The sequence below is a fragment of the Falco peregrinus genome, chromosome 2, assembly GCF_023634155.1.
Source record: "Falco peregrinus isolate bFalPer1 chromosome 2, bFalPer1.pri, whole genome shotgun sequence".
NCBI classification, from domain to species: domain Eukaryota; kingdom Metazoa; phylum Chordata; class Aves; order Falconiformes; family Falconidae; genus Falco; species Falco peregrinus.
Window position 1 is genome coordinate 37850674 of NC_073722.1, and position 15854 is coordinate 37866527.

A 15854-nucleotide genomic window follows, 5' to 3' on the forward strand; every position below is an offset into this window, starting at 1 on the left:
GCCCTCCTCTACCTCAGGTCTCCGCGAGGGCTGCCTGCAGCCCCAGTGCTCCCAGTCTGCCCTGGCTGGAGTCAGTGCCCATCCCTGCACCCCACAGCACGGACTGCTCACCTGTCCCCCCTGCTGCTGCCTGCAGGTTAACTGAGGATCCCTCTGGTGCCCTTGGTCAGAGCCGGTGGAAAATGCTCTCTGTGGGACCCGGAGAGAGGAGACCTGTCCCTGAAACCTTCTGGGTGGGAGGTGGGGCTGGGTGGGGGTCCCAGGGGTCATGGCTCTTCTTCCAGCAAGCATCTCCAAGTGAGGTTGGGGGGCTGAGCCCCACACAGCCTGCCTGTACCCGGGGCTGCCACAGAATCGGGGACTGCGAGGGCTAGAAATTCCCTCTTCCCCTTCGCAGCCAGCTGGCAGGACCTCCCTGGCTGCAGGATGTGCTGGCTAATTACAAGGAGAGAGGAATTAGCAGCTCAAATATTCCAGCCTCTGCAAGGCTGCCCGCAAGAGAAGTTCAGCATCAATTTAATGAGGGTCCCAGATCAAAGCAGCCGGCAGCAACAGTGGGCGACGAGGGTACACCGAGTGCAGTGCAGTGAGCGCTCCCCATGCTCCCGCCCAGCCCACCAGGACATGCTGTGCCCAGACCACCCTCCACGCCGTGGAGCCACAGGGCCAGCGCTCCCCAGAGGCCAGGGCCAGGTGACATTGCCTGCGTGTGGCACTGGGGCTCCCACCTCAGCACCACATGGCCACTAGCCTGGAAGAGGACATCGCCCAGCCTCCTCCAGGAAGCGCCTGGCACCCAGGGCCACAGCAAGTGGCTGTTGCAGCCACAGAGGTCCGGCAAGGGTAGCAGGGGGTGGGAAGGTCCGGCCACGGCCACTCTAGCGGATGCCCGCGCCACGGTACCCCAAACCAGGACACTCACCCATGCAGGAGCCAACATGGCATTGCTTGCAGAGCCACAGCCTGGCGGTGCTGAGGGGGGACAGCAGTGCCAAGAGGTCTCTGTGGTGCCAAGGGGCCCCGGCTGCTTGGCTATGGGAAATGCTGCAGCTCCCAGCACCAGCACTCCTCCCTTCTTGCCCAGCAGCAATGAGATGGATGTGGGCACACATCTGCTCCCCTCAGACCTTCCCGGCAGCCAGAGCTGCTGGAGCAGCCTGGACTGAGGGGCCTCGGACCCCAGGCTGAAAGCAGGGGCTGTGGCCATGGCATGGAAATCATGAATGACACTGGGAAGGCTGCCAGACGGCGTTCCTGAAGCCCAGCGTGTGGGAAGGGGAGCAAGCGGTGGGAGTGAGGCGCAGGCAAAGGATCACTCCCCTTCCCCCATGCTGTATATGGGGCCATGCTTCGGCACCCAGCGCCCTCTTTGCCTCTGCCACAGCCTGGCAGAGCTCATCCAACAGCTCCTTTTGCTCTTGCTTCCTCTGGCACTGACTGACACCACCTGAGAACAAAGGCTAAAAGCAAGATGGTACCAAATGCAACCCTGTGTGCATCTCCTGCCTGAGTCACATGTGAATCATACCCCGATGCTGAGTGCCCGCTGCACCCACCCGGCGGCAGCGCTGTCAGTGGCAGAGCCAGGGGCGCATCTGGCAAAGCAGCGCTGCCTGGCCAGAGACTGTGTGTGCCCAGGCACATGCCAGGGAATGTACCTGCCATCGGCTTGGCTGGTAAAGCCACCCAGGATGGCAGAGCTGCTGTCAGGAAATGTCACCACAGAGCTGCACCACTCGGGCTGTGTTGGCCAAGCAGGCAGGGGAGGGCAGGCTGAGCCGGGAGCCAGAAGGGAGACTCACACCTCCCCTGCCCCTGGGGGTACAAGACGGTGTCACCAGGCAGGGAGCAGCAACGCCAGTGCTTCAGCACATCAGCAGGAGTGATCCCAGAATCCGGGACACTCACAGACCAGGGCAGCTTCATCTGCTGGAGAGCATGGGCAGGGCCAGTGAGCTCCCATCCTGGCCGCCAGCTTTACTGCCTCAGTTTAGTAACGTCTTCGTTACTAACAAGAACAAAGAGCAGGATGGCAAACATGCAGGCTTATCACGAGAAGGCTCAATCAAAGGGCCAAGCTGCCACTCTGGATGCCCACACCTCCACAGGCACAGCATGCGGCACAGCACGGCATGGCACAGCGCAGCACTTCCCCTTGGCACGGTGCTTCCCTACTGCTGCATGGCCCCACCAAGCTCCCAGAACGCAGTCGGACCCAGCTCCTCGCCCACCCTCGTGACCCAGAGCAGCTTGTCAGGTCCACTCCTCACTGCCCAGCCAAGCAAGCTGCGCCTGCCACCACGTCCACATCAGTGCCCGTGGACCCACCCTGGACACAGCTCTGTTTCTGCCTCCTTCACGGTTAGATCACTGCACCTGCAGCCACTCTGCATGACACTTAGGCTGAGCAGTGCTCTGAGCTACCTACCCCTCCCACAAGAGGTGGGGGTCCCAGCACATTCTTCCCACATCTTCTTGGCGTGTAAAACTGGGATGGTTTGCTGGGTCCAGGTGTTTGTTTTCTGGAGATTACAGCCCAAACCCTCATCTGCTTCCAAAACAGGCTTCCTGCATCACACACCCCCTGCCTGCTCCTCCCAACGCACCCTCTGCTCCAGACCAGCTCCTGGCACGGCTCCCCCTCCCTTTCAGGCTTTCTCATGCATCCTGTTGCATTAATACCTGCACATCCAGCCCCAGCCAGCTGGGTACCAGGCTGCAGCACCAGCCGAGCAGCACTGGTCACCCAGACCCAGACCCCATTTGCACCTCCCGCATCGCCCAAAGCCCCAGCCCCCGGCGCAGCGCGAGGTGGCAGCAGTGGTACTCACCCGCAAGGTGTTCTCCCGGTCCAGGACAATCACCCGCCGATTGACGGTGTGCAGCAGTCGCTCCAGGATCAGCTGGATGTGCTTCTTCACCTTCACCTGCAAGGTAAGATGTGTCACGGCCATGCCTGAGCACCCAGCGCTGCCTGTTGTAGTGCTGGGAGGAAGGGCACAGGGGACAGCACCATCACCGCAGCTGGGAATGGCCCCCGCAGCACAGAGCCAGTGTGGCGGCCCCAGCTTCTGTTGGGACCTGGCACTGGCAGGCTGGGCGAGGGGCATATGACCTCCCGGGCCACATGTGGTCAGCACCACTGCAATTACTGTGGCTTACCAAAAAAAGCAGACAAGGAGGTTGCAAAGTGTTTGCAGCTATTCTTGGCAGGGCAACAAGGTTTCTCAGCGCCCTGTAGTGCCCCATGCAGTGGGGAGGAAGCAGCTCTGCTCCAGCTGTGGGAGACAAGCCCAAACACCTTGGTAGCTCCAGGTGTGGGGGGCTGTGGCTGCCAGACAAGCCCTGTGCCCAGATCCTCAGCCATTGTGAACAGGCTTGTGGCACCTCAGGAGAAGAGAATTCACAAGCTGACTCTAAACATTCATGATTTATATGATTTATATGAAATTTATATGAAATTTGTATGATTTATGTGATTTATATGAAATACTGAAATAAAAGTCTTGTCCACTCCAGCACAGCAAGTACAGCTCACTTAATCACCACACGGGGGCTGGCAGCATCAGGGTGACCAGCTGGAGCTGGAACCAGGTGATGCACTCTGGTGTAAATGTGGGGCTCGGAGTCTCTGTACAGCTTGGCCTTGCACAGCCTCCTGGCAAAGCCGGCCACCTGGCTGGGGATGGCTGAGGATGCCTGCATCCGCACTGGGCAGACATAGGTCGAGTTTCAGCTCGCACGGGGTTGAAACAAGAGCGCTACCCTCACCCATGAGCATCCTGCCCATCCTCTCCTTAAAGGCTATTTTAGGTTTACAACTTAAGGCCAAATCGAGACATTTCAACCACAGTTTCCAAGTTCCCTCCTGTTGCCTGGGCTTCCCAGTGCCGCAGGAATTAAAATGCCATGCTCATACAGCTACCTTGCCCACCCAGGACATGGTGACATGCATCTAATTCAGCTTCCACAGCACTGTGCTGCATGTGTGACATGTGGGCTTCCCAAGAGGTCCCCGAAAGGGACCCCAAAGCACAGACCAGCCTAGGAAGGAGAGAAATGGAGGGAGTATCCTGCAGAGCCAGAGCACAGATCTCTGCGCTTTCCTAAAGCATTGCAGGAGTGGCCACCCGCTGTGGGTGGACCAGGCTTGCAGGGAGAGACGGTGATGGGCTCACTGGTGGCCCATGGACACAGCCCCATGCTAGCTGCAGAAAGGCAGGGGCCGGAGGGTGCCACACAGGCAATACAGGGAAACGGGGATGGCCACCAAGGTACAGACCACCTGCCCCCCCCAAATACACCAGCCTGGCACCGCAGCAACATGACCCGGCATCCCACACTGTGCAGGTTGCCACGGTTCTGTGCCATGGGAAACAGAGGAGGAGGAGGGTGACCCAGGGAGACAACTGCCGGCACAGTCATGCGAGGACAGTGCTTGCGCCTGTGGCTCCCACATGCTCAGCCCAAACACCTGCAATGGCAGGGCAGGAGCCTACAAGGAGGGCAGCAACCACAGGTCATGCTGCTGGGACCATCGGCAGTCACCAGTTGTGCTCCCGCTTCTGTAGACTGCTCCCAGTGTTGCAAGCCCATGCTTTAACCTTCCTGTGCTCTAACAAAAGCAGTTCTTTGTCCCTGGATCTGCTCTGCCAGACCTTCTCCAGCAGTACGGCTGCACGAGCCCTAGAGACTGGGAGCAGCGCTGGGAACATCACTGGGCCACCCCAAAACCCTGATGCCCCCTGAGAGCCATGAGACCTCACTCGCTCCTTGCCCAAGCCCACCTGTTGGTGCACAATGAAGCACCAAGGCTATGGGGTTCCAGGGAGAAGGTCTGGGCACAGACAGCCGCCACCCCAGGGCAGGACACTGGGGGCTCGCAGCAAGCCTAGAGGCATTCAGACCCCTGGCATCTCCAGCCCTGCAAGGCACCTTCCAGGCCTGACCCCATCACTGCAGCATCCCTGCCAGCAGCTCAGTTCCATGCCTTGACACAAGGGTTTGTCACGATAGTGAGCTGCAGATAAGCCCTTCCCAAATGCGCAGGGGCACCTGGCTACCCCACACCATCCACCAAGTGTGGAAGCCTGCCAGAGAGGCACTCACCAGCTCCATGTCCCCACGGTCCTTGCGCCATGCCTTGCCTGTGCCATGCTGTGCTTGCAGCTCCTCTGTTCTCTGCAACAAGGGAGTGGGGCTGATGCCCAGCAAGGGCAGCCCCATCCCACCAGAGGCCATCCTGGGACAAGTCCCATCTGGGTGGCCAGACACCCGCAGCAGGACCGCATCCAGCCCACTCAGCCCTGGGTTGCAGCTGGGCTGGTGTATCACCGTGATCTCCTGCTTTGGTACCCCACACCAGCGGGCAGGCTCCTGCAGGCAGCACAGGGGGAAGGGTCCCCACCACCTGGGCATGGTTAGCTCTTTGCTGCGGGGGTCTGGGCCGGATCCCCCATGCCATGGGGCTCTGGCCCATGTTTAGGGCCATCACTGCTAATTTTGGAGAGCAACGGTGCCCAGGGGCCAGCAGCAGTCATGAGTGGCCACCTTCTCCCCTGCCCCTGCCTGGGTCTGCAGAGCTGGGACGGTGAGAGGCGCAGCCGGTGAGACACTCCCTGCCCTCGGGGGGTGCTCCCCTCAGCCTGGAGGCCCCTTTCCCACTTACAGGGACTGGTGGGAACTCACCAGAGACCAGCTGAGGTGGGAATCAAAAGGATTTTAGCCCCATCTTGGGCAGGTTCCCACTGGGATGGCAGGCACCAACAGCCCCCCTTTGACTTTAGGTGACCATGATCAGCCCCAACCATATTGTGACTGGTAACTTGTGCTTAACCCTACTCAAACAGGTATAGTCAGGTTACTTCCAAGGTGATTACTGGAGAGGGAAACTGAGGCAGCAGAGAAGACGGTATTTACCTTCTGGGCCTTGTACAGCACCTCCAGGATGTTGCTGAGCAGCTCAATGCAGGCACCTTCCTCCTCCCCCTTCTCAATCAGCTCCTGCAGGATGGGCACCGCCATCTGCAGCAGCAGCTCCCGGCACTCTGTGGGGGCAAGACAGGGAGGCACGAAGCTGGTGGGTGCCGGCACTGCCCCGGCACTGGAGAGGACCCAACAGGAAAGGGACCAACAGGATGGATGGGACCAGCACAATGCCTGGTCTGGGCTGTGACCCACACATGTGGAGCTAATGTCCTCCTTGGGTGGAGCAGGGGTTTGGGAAAACATTAAATCCTGGTGGGAAGGCTCCAAGACAGAGAATCCACTGCACCCTATTACTCAGCTACCTACACTCTCTGGTAAAATAAAGTAAAATAAAACAGAAAAGCCTCATCTGAACCTCTCTGGCTTCAGCTCCTGCCAATGGACTTTGTTCTGCTTCTCTACTCTGTTAAAGGCACTTCAGATTTAACAGATAGAGACTTTTAAACTGGACACCATCTAGATAAACTAGAGTCTCCAGTGCCAAATATATGAAAAACCTGCTGCCCTTCCTACTGCGTACCCTACTGCTCCTCTGGCCAGGGCTGCTGTTTGTGATACCACCCTGCACTGACGGTGCCACATTGCTGACTGTCACTCTGGTGGCATCACTAAAAGGGGACCGAGGAGAAGGAACATGGGGGAAAACATTTCTTCACTGTTTTCATGCTGGCACAACCGTCTGCTTGTTGTGCAGCATGGAGGAGCGGTGTCGTGCTGGCTTCTGGGGGGCACGGGCAGGGATGCAGGGCAGGATGCAGGGAGCACTCATAGGACCACGGCAGCTCAGAACAGAGCTGGAGCACGCAGCAGGCGATGACTTCAATGGCTGAGTTAGACATGTTCGCATTGCCATCGCTCAAAGCCTCCACGGGCAGAAACACAAAACGGTTCCTGCCCACAGCTGAGCTGCTCCCCTGAGCCCCCGAGACACAGGCGCCTGGCTCAGCTCCCCGAGGCAGCCTGCTCCCCTTCCCTCTGACAATACCATATGGATATCTGAAAGCTTGTCGCATCTCACCCGCGTCTCTTCCCGCCCCAAGCCCTCAGTCATTTCTTCCTCGCCCTGTCTTCTAAGCTTTGCATCTCCCACGGCTTTCTTCTTCAGTTCAGACACAAGTTTCTTGTGCCACCCAAAACCGCATGTGGACATAAGCCCAGCTGAGGCGCTGGTGATGCCGAGCAGGGTGCAGGGCACTCCCCCCACGGGGGCTGCATTGCTGACCTCTCTGCTCCCCCAGCCCCAGCCCCGTCCTGCAGCACTGCTGCCGCCCTGTGCTGTTCCCTGCTTGTTCAGTGATTGCTCTCACATGAGTGTTTTTAATTTAAATCTTTCAAAACCTTTTCTCCAACTTGCTGAGATTATTTTAAATCCTGATGTCCTCCTGCATGCCTCCAGTCACTTCTGCCTTGCAGGGCAAAATTTACCAAATCTACTCTTTCTTCCGTCACTCAGATTACTCCAAAGAATACCAAACCGCATCAGAGTCAGGGCAGGCCTGGGGACTCCTGCTCAGCATGCCCTCCCAGTCTGACAACAAGCCCCCAACACCCCCTCCCCGAGCCGTCACACTGTGTCCTGCTTTGGCTAAGCCGTGTTTTCCTTTGCAGCCCAGCAGCTCTCAGGCGGCAGCAGAGGTTCCAAGGGCACCAGCGGTGCCCTGGTGAGGGGCCAGGCAGCTCACTGCTCCAGCACAGGGGCAAGGGAATTGCCTCCCTCTGCGGAACTGCCCCCAGCATGGCACTGCCTCAGGGGCACAGGGGGGGCCTCTGCAGCAGCAACCCATCCCCATCCTGTGCCACGGCCCTCCCAAGAGAGCTCAGCATGGGCAGGACCCCCGGTGTCCCTTCTCACCATAGGACTGGAAGATCTTGCTGTTGACGATGCTGGTCAGGGACTGCAGCTTCTGCTTCAGCAGGCGCTGGGGCAGCAGGTTCCCAATGAAGTCCCGCAACAGGGCCCTGTGGTCCAGGCAAGAGGCTTTAACGAGTATTAAACACAGGGCTTGCAAGGGCCCCACTTGTTTCCAGTCCTGAGCACCTGCAGCCCCTTTCCTTCTGCAGAAGACAAATGCAGCAGCGGGGGGTCGGGTACCAATTGCCCCTGTGTTTTGGCCAGGGGCTGCCAGGCGGGGGGAGCCCCCCGATGGGGGCAGAGCTGTGTGGGGAGGTGCAGGGCAGGATGGTCCCACCGCAGAAAGCTGTGAGGCAGCCCGTGCCCACCGCAGATGGTTGCACAGAGACACCTGGCGTAAAAACCCTGCCTGAATGCCCAAACCAGACCCAGATGGGACTGGGGGTTTCCAGGCTCAGTCCCTGCCTGAAGCACAGGCTACTGCTAAAATTAAGCAACACCCACCCCTGGTTTTGCACTAGGAAGGAGATAAGGAGGCAATTCCCAGGCGTGAGGAAACCCAGACCCCTCCTCCCGCCCTCGCCCTTGGCTTCACTGCATCAGCCTGCATCCCTGACAGCAGCTCCGGGACGGGTGTCACCGTGGGATGGGAGCAGGGGTAGAGGTGGCTGCGGCAGGCACCAAGCAGACCACAGAGCAGGGCTGGGGATGATGGGGGCGACGGGGACCCTACCCCAGCGCAGAGGAGTCGAAGATCCCAAACACGTCCTCGAGGATGGAAGGCAGGTACTTCAGTGCTGCTCCCTGCGGAGAGACAAGAGCTGCCTGCGCCGGCCCTGCTTCGCCATGTGCCCAGGGGGCAAGACAGACTGACAGACATGCTGTGCCGGCAGGGAGGTGACCCCGGCCCCTCCTGCCTCCCTGCAGGCTGCGGGTGCTGAGCCAGCGCAGTCCTCATTCAGCCTCCCCCTTCCTTGCTGAAGCAGCACTGCGCTCAGCCACCAGCCCATGGCCCCTGCCATCCCTGGGGAAGGGGCGTCCAGCTGGGAGCAGCTTCCTCTTGCCAAGCCACCAGCATCCAACAAGGCACCCAGAACCGCTATGGTCAGGTAACTCTACCACTTTCAATAAGAATAATTGTCTCCAGCTTTTACTTTGAAAACACATAAAATCCTACAACATGACTGACAGGTATGCGGGCGCTGGCTGGCGTTGCTGTAACACCCCCCAGCACTGCTCCCGGCTGGGCTGCCCGCAGCCGCTGCTGCCACAGCCCAGGCTGCCGGAGGTGCGGGGCCGCCCCTCTCCACACCCTCGATGGAAGGCTGCGCGGGTGGGGGGCATGTGGCCGGTTGTTTTTTGGAACAGCAAACCCACTGGCCACAAATTGTTCTACATTAAAATCTACTTTGTTATGTTTATGAAGTAACTAAGTAGTATAAATGATGAGTTCTGCTTCTCTCTGGCTTTGCTGGGTAGCTGGTCCTTCGGGCTTCCCTGGGCTCCCAACTGTGCCAAAGGCAGCACCAGGGACCCTCCCAGCTCCAGCTGCAGGCGGGTGCCAGAGGTGGTCTCCATTCCTGCATGTCAGCATCAGCTGCAGGAGGTGTGACGTCTGCAGGTCCGCACGGGGCTGGCTGCAATGTGAGTCAGCTCCAGGAATTTTTACCCAGTGGTTTCGGCACCAAGTCCATGCTGTGTTACAGCAGGAGTTTGAGAGACTGGTGCCTATTGCAAGTTCACCTAGTTTTAAAAAGTGCCTGGACAAGCTGACCTTGGACACATCCCTCGGAGCACAGCGAATATGGAGATTATGGGCACACACCGGGTGAGGGCTTTGCCCCGGGCGCACCCTGCAGCGGGACGGAAACCTCTGCTCAGCTCCGAGCCCCTCCTTGCTGGGCAGACACTGCCGATGTCAGGGCAGGGCAGACCCTCGGCTCTGTGAAGATCTCCAGATAGAATTAAAAACTCCATCCTGGATCCGGGCCCTGGCAGCCGCAAGCCGGCTCCAGCGGTGGCAGTTGCCCATCCTGCCGCCCGGCACCACATTTCTGGTGAGCCCGGTGAGCCCCAGTGCACTTTGCTGGACGGGGCTCTGCCTCGGCCTGTGGCACATTAAGCAATGCTCCAGCAACATCTTCTCCCTCTGGGTTTGCAAAGACCATAATTGAGTCCACTGCTACCCTCTTCTAGCTGACTGAAATGGTGTTAACCTCCACCAAACGCAGCCGACCCGAGTCATTTCTGTAGCTCTTGCAAACCCTTCTCTGATACTGAGACACCTGCTGCACCCAAGGGCAGCAAGGCTGGGCACAGCACCCACCAGCAGCCTCGGCCGCGCCATGTGCCCCTACAGATGGCTCCATTTAACACCTTTTTGCATATAAACCCATGGACTGACCGACTTCTTTGCAATGACACCACACTTGGAGTTGCCTTTGGCCACTCACTGCTGGCAGCTCCCAGCTGCCACCCTGCAGCCCCGTCCCCTGCCCTGTCCCCTCTCTGCGCTGGGGCACGGAGCAGAGGATCTCCCATTATCCAGCTCCACCACTGCCACCTGTGCCCCCTGCACCAGCCACAGCCACGTCTGGCGAACCAGCATACACCGAGCTGAGAGAAGATATCACTGGGACCCAAAAGAAATGCCCAACCCAGCACGATGCTTCTGTTTCTAATGACTTTTTTAGAACCAAGAAGATATATCTTAAGAAGATTAAAAGTAGTTATTTTAATAACTTGCACAATGCTAATTTTAAATCAGAATGCAGTTGTTAGTCTCGCCTATTATGTCAGTTATCTTAGTCAGTCACATTTGTAACTTCAAAAAAGTAACAGCTAAATTTGATTTTTCTTTTATTAAACTCCATGCTTAGTAAAGCTGGACTGATTAACATTAATTATACTGCCACCCTTTAACTCTGAATTGATTGCACCCTCTCCATGACTGAGCCAGGATCAACGGTCAGCCTCTTTGGTCTACAGCTAGCAAGGTCATCTGATTTGTTTTTTGAAAAATGAGCTAACATAGAATTTCTCCTATTTCTCAAGAATTTTTCCAGAGTTACAAGACTTCTTAAACATTGGTATCTATGTCTCAGGAAGGATTTCTTCCAGAAACTTGTTTTGGCTTTTATTGTAACTGCCAAGACAACTGCCTGGCCTTGCAGAACTGAAAATGTCGGTCTTTCACTGCTGAGGATGAGCTCCCCCTTACTGACTTTTTGTGGCAAGAGCACATCAGCCTGCCCACAACGTACAAATTGTGTCCCCTTTCCCACCAGCTGCAGAACTAGCTGGCCTGTCCATGCCACTGGTGATGCTCCAGCAGCACCGGCGAGCTGGAGGATGGGCGGCTGGTGCCCACCCACCAGGTCCGGTGGGACCGGGCAGGGAGGTGGCCCTCGGGGAGCCCAGCGCAGAGCGGGGATGGGTGCAGAGCCCGGCAGCTGCACAGCGGTTTGCACATCGCCTGCGGCAGGGTATCCCACAGAACCCCACCCATGCCAGCAGCCACAGGGGAAGAGTCAGAGCAGCCTCAGGGACACTCCAGCCACGGGCACGCGCGAGCACCCCCTCAGCAAAGCGCACTCCCTGGCCCAGGCTGTGAAATGCAAACACAGACCCCAAGACCCCCCATCTCCTCTGCTCTGCCCTGCTGAGCTGTGGGTAAGCCTGGACCTAAACCGAGGAGAGATGGCGGGGAGCAGGCTGTGCCTCCCCAGGTACGAACAAGGGGGAACGTGCACCCACTGCCAGCGGCTGTGTACCTGAGCAGGCTGCCTGCTGGCGCAGGACACAGTCTGGGTCCCCTGACGCTCCTGGCTGTGCTGGCAGCGGTCTGATGCTTTGCTGCACCGTGCTCAGCACCCTGGCAGCTGGCATGAGCCCCAAGTGTTTGCTTAAGCCTGTACCCCAATTCTGCCTCAAAACTCAGCTTCTTTGGGTGCAGAGAAAGCCAGGACTCCAGAAGGGAAGCAGTGGGATGTGTGAAGCTCTTCTCAAGGGCCCTCTGGCTACAGCAGCGAGCAGCTGCAGCAGAAGCCCTGTTCCCTGGCTGGAGATGCACAAGGCAGCTGCACACCGGGAGCAGGTGGCCTTCCACCTCCGTCTCATCAGGGCACCCTCCATGTCACAGCACTTGTTGGGGATGCTGGGGTCGTTTGGCTGAAGAGATGCTCCTGCTCTCTGGCTAGGACCACATCGTGGGTTCATCCCTGGCCCTCAGCCTGTCTGACACCAGTAAGCAGAGCCAAAAGAGACTCAGCCCCCTCTGCACTGCTTCAAGTAGTCAAAAGAGTACAAAACCCCCAGCCTGAAGCAGCCCAACAGAGGATGGGCTCTCTCCACAAAAGAGGTGGCCTTTGCAGGAGTGTTGCAGCTAGTGAGCTATTATCAGCTCTGCCTTGGGCTGATCAGATAATTGCAGCTTTAACCAAGAGTAGGCAGAACAGGATGAAGCTGTGAAGCTTACGTCAGCTGCTAACAGATCTTTTGGATATTACCTTCAGCTGCCGGATGGGAGCTGGTCATTGCAGCTAGAGATGCAAGGGGTCCGCAAGCACTGTAAAGCAGCTACACAGTCTGCTCAGAGAAGGAGGGAAAAATGTTCTCTCCTTGGAGCACCTGCTGAAGATGTTCAGGAGATGCCATCAGGATGGATACAGCAAGACCCAGCAGCTATGGTCCAGCAGGAACCAGTCCCGAATGCAGCACAAGAACCGTGGCCGGGGTGACCATGGGACAGAACACCAGGGAAGCCATGGGACCCTCTGGACAGGGGGAGCAGTGGTGAAGCCAGGCACATGGTCTAAGGCTCAGAGGGGAAAAGGACAGGACCTTGCGGGCTCACAAGCCTGCAACGGTGCTTCCCAAGGTCAGGGCTACTTGAGTCAGAAATGCCTTTTTATTTAAATAATCTTGGTAGACTTTTTTTCCACGGATCAGTACAGCTGTCAGCAAACTTGTGCAAACTTTCAGCATCCACAGCCTGCTCCAAGGAGCAGGCACAGACCATCACAAGGGGCCTGGAGCTTCATCACAGACCATCACAAGGGGCCTGAAGCTTTATCACACAGTAGATGAACAAGCACTGCCTTTGCCTGGTTCACGAGAGGCATTTCCATCTCCTACCCCCTCCCCAGACCAAAGGCAAATTTACAGCTCCCTGTCCCATCTCCCTGCTCGTGTGTTTCCCAGGATGGGGGGTGGGGGGTGTCTGTCTGGCCAGGCAGATGATCCCACCTGAAATCTGCCCCATACACCTGGTCACCCTTTGCTGGGGCTCTTGCAGCTCGACTTCACACTCTGGAGCATAGGCACCAGACACAGATGCACCACAGGGACCTAGCTGTGCCAAAGCATGTTTTCCGTTTTCTTCTTAAGTGCTTTCGTGATCATTCCCAAGTTTGAGTGAGTGTTCCCTGACCAGTGCCAGGCACGGAGCACTATCCATTACAGTCCCAGGTCTCACCCGCCAGCGTGCTGGTCAGCTCAGAGCCCATCGCTGGGCATTTACAGTTAAGGCATTTCTTTCTTTTAAGAGCATTTTCTGATTCTCACTTCCACACTGAATAATTTTATCCGGGCACTCTCCCCCACAGTGGAATGCTTTGTCGGTGACGTGGGAGAAACCCTGTCACTGTAATGCCTGTGGAGCAGCAGAACCAGCAGTGAGCACCGAGGAGGATGAGTGATGGCGAGGAGACCTGGCTGACCCTATGCTCAGGGTGAGCTGACACCACGATGCAGCTGAGCAGGAAGCCACACTCAGAAATACCAAACACAGGCTCTGCATCCACAAACCCGACAACTTTAAAGCTGGGAGGTCAATGGCCAAAAATGACCTGGGGGAGGTCAATGAGAAACCACGCCGGTGCCACCCCACACTGATGGAAGGAGCTCCCCTTTGTGCCACCCTCCAAAGAGCTGCCACCAAGCCAGCGACCTGGTGACAAGATCTCTGAGTCCAGGTATTTCACATCCAGAAGACATTGCAGCAGAGGGAAAGTCTCTCTGCAGGGTGGTGTCCTGCTAGTGCTCAGCACCAAAGCCCACAGAAGACCCTGGCCCCAGCATCTCGACCTGCTCAGCACTCCAACAATCCCCAAGGAAGATCCGGGGGGGAGCTTCTAAGGGGTACACTCCCTCTAAAGAGAAGAGCTCTGAGCTGCCAGAGAGCTTTAATCTCTCCTGCTCCCTCTAACAAAGTAACAGCAACCATAAAAGCTATTTTCACAGGGAAAGCTCCTGCTCAGCAGTTGGGATCCCACTGCAGAATTTGGCCCTTTCCAGGAGAAAGCACGGCCATGCTCAGCAAACCTGGCAGCACCAGCAGGCAAACTCCCAAGCCCCATCCCCTGCTTCCTGCAGGATGCTCTGGGCGGAGGGCACCCCAAACTAAGGTATCCCACCCCGAGGCCACAGCAGTGCAACGGTACATGAAGAAATACAGTCTTCCAACCTGCTTTTTAATGGTGTCTGGCTGTTGCACGCACACACACAGTGCTGCAAGCGCACTAGGGGAATGGCAACAGTGCTGCAGCTGGAAAAATTGTCCTGCTGAGACAGGCAGTGGCTGCTGGCCATGCCATGGACTCACCTGGCCTCCCCCAGCACAGCTGAGCTAACTGCAGCCTCCTCTCTTCCAATTAATGCTGCCTGCCATAAGGCTGCAGCTTCGGGGTGTGCGGGGTGAGGCACACATGTGTCTCCTCGTAGTCAGACACCCGGCATGGCTGAATCCCAGGTGTGGGCTTCATCCACTCCCCACAGTCCTCTGCCTCCTCCCCAACACCTGCATCAGGCAGCTAGCAGACCCAGCTGTGCCTCGTGGCAGACCCCCCACCACACCACCTGTGCCTCACTGCTGTCATCTGCTGTCACCCCTGCTACTCCTGATGGTGATTGCAGCAGTGGCAGGGATGCCTTCTGTGGCGATGCATGGGAGAGCTTTCCCCTCGGCCCTGGACGGTGGCCTCTCTCTTCTTAGATGAGTTTGTATGAATCCTGTCCCACAGACCTGAACAAGGTGCTGACCGATGCAGGTGGATGCGCAGCAGCCTGTAAGGCTGCCACACACACACGTCAGGTTACCATAGCAGAGAGTCTCTAGAGCAACGGTATTGAGATGGAAATCAGAATAACATCAGTGTTTAGAGGGGATAAGGAGGGACAGCCCTCCTCTGCACGAGGATAGCTGTCCTGTCAGTCTTCAAACTGGTTTGTGGGGGTTTTTTTATCATTAGATTAGTTTGCAAGGGATTATCTAAGAATGCCATGAGATAATGCAGCACAGGAGCTGCCAGCTGTCCCAGGGCCACCGTGCAGACAAGGTCCCCACCTGCACTCTACCATGCCTCTCTCCAGCTGGGACACCACGGCTGCAGAGCACAGCCACATCCTCGCCCCCAGCACAGCACCGAGGTGAGACCCGCTCAGCCCCAGCACCAGCTCCTGCCTCCTCTCGCTGACTGACTTCAGAGAGTGCACGTGACTCCGTTGTGTTCTCCGTTCAGCTCCAACCCTGGCACTGTCGCACCGGCAGCCGGGGGACCTCAGCACCAGCTGCTAGTAACGGGTACAGCCATGCTTGCAGGGATCCACAGTGCAAAGGGCATGGTTTCTGCTCCCCCAAATTCACAGTGCCAGCCTGGCCCTTGGGATGCAGGGAGTGGGACCAGGCCAGCTCTGGGATGCAGACAAACCCCAGGAGCCCTCCCAAGACCCTTTTCTCCAGCCTTCGGCACAGGCACAGTGCCCAGTGGCACTAAGTTACTGACACAAACCCGCACTGCAGCCCTGGGCACCAGTGCAATGTGGGGCTTTGCACCAGGGGCACAAGTGGGGGTCCCTGGGGAGCGTGAGACCCTGCACAGGGCGGCAGCTCCCTTCGACACCCTGTGCATGGGGAGGTCTGCGCTCAGGAAGACTGGTGTTGCCACTGTACGGGCACAGCCGGTGTCACCCTGGCATGGGGACAGCCAGCACCCCAGCTGGGGCACCATCCATC

General features: G+C 57.7%; 1 protein-coding gene across 11 annotated transcripts in view; it reads right to left on the reverse strand.

The window, feature by feature from the left end:
• Positions 1-15854, reverse strand: part of LOC101911287 (dedicator of cytokinesis protein 2-like) — a 79596-nt gene that overhangs the window by 39175 nt on the left and 24567 nt on the right. For 10 of the 11 annotated variants that reach the window (XR_008746052.1, XR_008746053.1, XM_055797434.1 and 7 more), the window contains exons 24-28: positions 8574-8644; positions 7841-7947; positions 5920-6047; positions 5110-5181; positions 2832-2927 (exon numbers count right to left, since the gene is read on the reverse strand). Coding sequence is in view for 9 of the 11 variants with exons in the window: in XM_055797434.1 (XP_055653409.1) it covers positions 2832-2927; positions 5110-5181; positions 5920-6047; positions 7841-7947; positions 8574-8644 (474 nt within the window). In the remaining 2 variants the exon portion in view is untranslated. The remainder of the gene's footprint in view (positions 1-2831; positions 2928-5109; positions 5182-5919; positions 6048-7840; positions 7948-8573; positions 8645-15854) is intronic. The other variant, XM_055797435.1, reaches the window with a different exon arrangement.